The sequence below is a fragment of the Protobothrops mucrosquamatus genome, unplaced genomic scaffold (assembly GCF_001527695.2).
Source record: "Protobothrops mucrosquamatus isolate PMUCROS unplaced genomic scaffold, P.Mucros_1.0 scaffold7353, whole genome shotgun sequence".
Classification (NCBI taxonomy): Eukaryota; Metazoa; Chordata; class Lepidosauria; order Squamata; family Viperidae; genus Protobothrops; species Protobothrops mucrosquamatus.
In genome coordinates, this window is record NW_015393155.1 from 3,916 (window position 1) to 7,820 (window position 3,905).

Sequence of the window (3,905 nt, forward strand, 5' to 3'; positions counted from 1 at the left end):
AAGAGATGTGTCTCCTTAAAACTTTGCCAATTTAGTTTTGTCCACTGAAGCAGAAAATAGCGACTCTTGAGCCTCTTGTGTTGTGAAGATTGGGTCTATAAGGGTTTTTTGCTTTCCAAGGATTGGACACACCATGGCATAGCAAATCAATACAGAATGCTTAACTGTAGCAGACAACTTCCCCAACAACAAAGTATTGTTCTGCGTAAACTTCATCCTTCTAGGTTTTCCAAGTTGCTGTTGCTACATAAATGTATCTTTAACACTCAGTCCTTTATATTCAGTCATGTAATACTCAGTTCAGACAAATGCCTCAAAGTCTATAAAGTAGCATATAACTTTTCCTTTTTCCAAAAGGTCTTCTGAAAGTTAGGATAAGTTACTGACAGTTAAGATGTTGTTTCAGTGTGGTTGCTCGCCTTCTAGTAGCTGTTAAGCTCCTGGCAAAGCTCCAAGTGGGACTCCCACTTGGATATGCTATTCACCATAGCATGTGGTCCAGGCAGTTGAATGAGAGTCTCCTTGCCTGCTTGTAATAGTTGCCAATCTCCAGATATTGTCTCTACTTCCCCATCTGTGTGCCACTTGTTTGCCATTTTTTCATGGGTTTGTCAAAAACCAGATAAACCTTATTGCCTTCTTTGACAAAGTGACTAAATTAGTGGATAATGGGAATGCTGTGGACATTGTTTATTTAGATTTCAGTAATGCATTTGGCAAAGTAGTCCATAGCCTACTTCTTGGTAAGATAGAACAAAGTGGAATAGACAAGACAGTACCACCACCAGATGGATTTGCATTTGCTGACCACCCATATTTAGTGGGTAGTCCTCAATGGACCTACATCTATGTGGAGAGAAGCATGCAGTGGGGTACGTCAAGGTTCTGTCTTAGGTCCAAGCACTCTTGAACTTCTTCACAAATGGTTTAAATGAGGGGATAGAACGGGAACTCATTAAATTTACAGATGACATGAAGCAGGGAGGAATAACTCAAGATTCAGAAGGACCTTGACTGACTTGACCACTAGGCCCTATCCAACAATATGAAATTCAATGGTGAGAAAAGCAAGGTCCTTCACATAGGCAAGAAAAATCAAGTGCACACATATAGAGTTAGTGGTACCTGGCAACTGTGAAAGAGAGCTAGGTGTCCTAGTAAATCATCATTTAAATATGAGCCAGCAGTGTTCTTCAGCTGCAATAAATTAAGTAAGTAAGTAAGTAAGTGAGTGAGTGAGTGAGTGAGTGAGTGAGTGAGTGAGTGAGTGAGTGAGTGAGTGAGTAAGTAAGTAAGTAAATAAATACAGCCCTAGATTGCATTAATAGAGGGATAGTTTCAAGCTCATGTGAAGTGATAGTACTACTTTATACTGCACTGGTGAGACCACACATGGAATACTATGTTCAATTTTGGTCACCATGATACAAAAAAGATGTTGAAATCCTAGAAAAAGTGCACAGAAGAGCAACAAAAATGATAAGGGATCTGGAGGCTAAACTACATGATGAATGACTGAGGGAACTAGGTATGTCTAGTCTGATGAAGAGAAGAACTAGGGGTGATATGATACCAGTCTTCCAGTACTTGAGGGGCTGTCATAGAGAAAAGGGAGTCAATTTATTCTCCAAAGTTTTTTCCACGGACCGGAGAGTGCTGCCTGCATTCCATGGATGGGGCTTTGCTTGTTTGTGCAGACCGGTTGCTGGCATGCTGCGGCCCGGTACCAGTCCATGGACCAGGGGTTGGGGACCCTTGAGTTATAGAATCTCCTGCTGTGGGCAGGGGCTTGGACTAGAAGACCTACAAGGTCCCTTCAACCCTATTATTCTCTGTCCCTATACTCTTCCTCACTCCATCTTAGCATTTGCTTTTGCAAGCTAAGGGCCTGAGTGGAGAAAATGCCAGGGTGTGGCTCAGTTATCACAATCAGCTGCAGACACCAGCTTGGATGCTTGTGAGTAAAGTTGTGAGTTAATGAATGAATGGAGGAAATGGGGTGAGAAGTGTTTCTACCTGGCTATAGTTACTTTTCCCAACTTCACTACCTCATAGAGACATTTGACAGTTCTTATGTATTACTTTTATAAAAGAACCACATGGCTTGTAAACTGCTACTACCCATTCTGTTTTACATGTATCTCTTTGCAGGTCCCTCGTGCATTTGTGAACCTGGCAACAGTTCTTGATGTGATACCTGTGAGGAAATTGTATCAGGAGAAGAGCATTTACTGCCCAAGATTGATTATGAGGTTTGAAATGAATTGATATTGTGCTGGAACTGGGAAAAATCTCTAATATCTGTGTTGATTGTGGCTCTTCTTAAACTTAAGAAATTGCTTTTTACTAATTTTGATTGTTGTGATATGGAAATATAAACTAAGTACGCACCATTTATCAAAAGGTATAGAAATAGTCTTGGAAGAGTCATAGATTATGGGGGGGATTTGTCATCAAATCTGCTCCATAGAGAGAGAAGAGATGATATAAAGAGGGAGAGAAGGATATAAAAGGGAGAGAAGAGAGGATATAAAAGAAGGAGAGAAGAGAGGAAATTTGTTAAATGAGTTTTGCCCCATTTTATGATTTTTCTTGCCACCTTTGTTAAGCGAATCACTGCAGTTGTTAAATTAGTAACATAGTTGTTAAGTGAATCTGTTTTCCCCATTGACGTTGCTTGTCAGAAGGTTGCAAAAGGGGATCACATGACCCTGGGACAATGTGACCATCATAAATATGAATTGGTTGCCAAGCATCCGAATGTAAATCACATGACCCTGGGGATGCTGCAACATGCTCCGCCCGGCGGAGCCTGACGGTGTCAGGCGGAAGATCCGGCCTGGACTCGGCCTGGACCCGGCCTGTTGCAAAACCTGGCCTGGACTCGGCCGCGGCCTCGATTACAACGGAGGCCACGGCGGTTTCAGATTTCAGATTTGGAGACCGCGGCGGCTGAGGCCGCGACGGAGGTGACGGATGCATCCGGACCCGGACTTGGCTGTGACGGCCGTGGAGGCTGCGACGGACGCAGATCTGGCCGGTAATCCGGCCTGCGGCCTGGCGAGGTAACCCGGCCTGGACCCGGCCCGATGGAAAGTCTGGCCTGGAGGCCGCGACGGATGCAGACCTGGCCGATAATCCGGACCGCGGCTTGGCGAGGGCGGAGGCCGCGATGGTCTCGGACTCGGCCGGCGGCTTGGCCGCGGGTTCGGCGAGGAGGCTGCAGTCCGGCGGCCTGGCGGCCTGGCGAAGGATCCGGCTTATTGACTCGGCCCGGCGGCCCGGTGGAGGATCCGGCCAGAAGAACCCGGCCGTGGATCCAACTTCAGCGGCCGGTCGTCTTGTTCATTCCAGGTCTTGAAAACGGGAATTGACCATCAAGAGGACTTGTTCCCCCCCCCATGTGTATTTTTCTGTTGCGGGACCTCGTACTCATGGTTGTAGCATACTCCAGGGCGGAACTGCTGGCCCTGCGCGATTCCCCCCTCGCGCAGGCACGGCCCAGTATAATCTTGAGGGCCGTCCTTAATGACGGGGCTCGGAACCCCCAGAGGTGCGCAGCAAAACAAAAACAAAAACAAGAACTGAAGAGGAGGAAACTGAGAACTTTTTTACTGGGATGTTTCAACAAATTTTTAGGGGGTACGGGGAGGGCCGGGGGGGGCATGGGGGATGCCTCTCGGGGGCCAAGGCCGGGCCTGTCGGAGGGACGCGGCGTGGGAGTGGAGGGGGAGGTGGTTGGGGGGCCAAGAGAGGGTGGTAGGATTAGTACGGTCAGTGGGAGGGGCAGATACGGCGGGAGCAGAGGACCATATCGGGTTTGGGGAGCACGCACACGCTGTTTACAAGCGTGTGGGTGCTCCGGTCCTCAGGGCTCTACTCGGTCTCCAGGGATCTTAGATCCT

At 47.3% G+C, this 3,905-nt stretch overlaps 1 protein-coding gene across 1 annotated transcript in view; it reads left to right on the forward strand.

Annotated features, from left to right (window-relative positions):
* The window catches only part of LOC107300533 (phospholipase B1, membrane-associated-like), a gene marked incomplete at its 3' end in the record, with an annotated part of 14,258 nt that overhangs the window by 3,872 nt on the left and 6,481 nt on the right, over positions 1-3,905 (forward strand). The window contains exon 3 of the mRNA XM_015829852.1: positions 2,152-2,252. Coding sequence (XP_015685338.1) covers positions 2,152-2,252 — 101 coding nt within the window. The remainder of the gene's footprint in view (positions 1-2,151; positions 2,253-3,905) is intronic.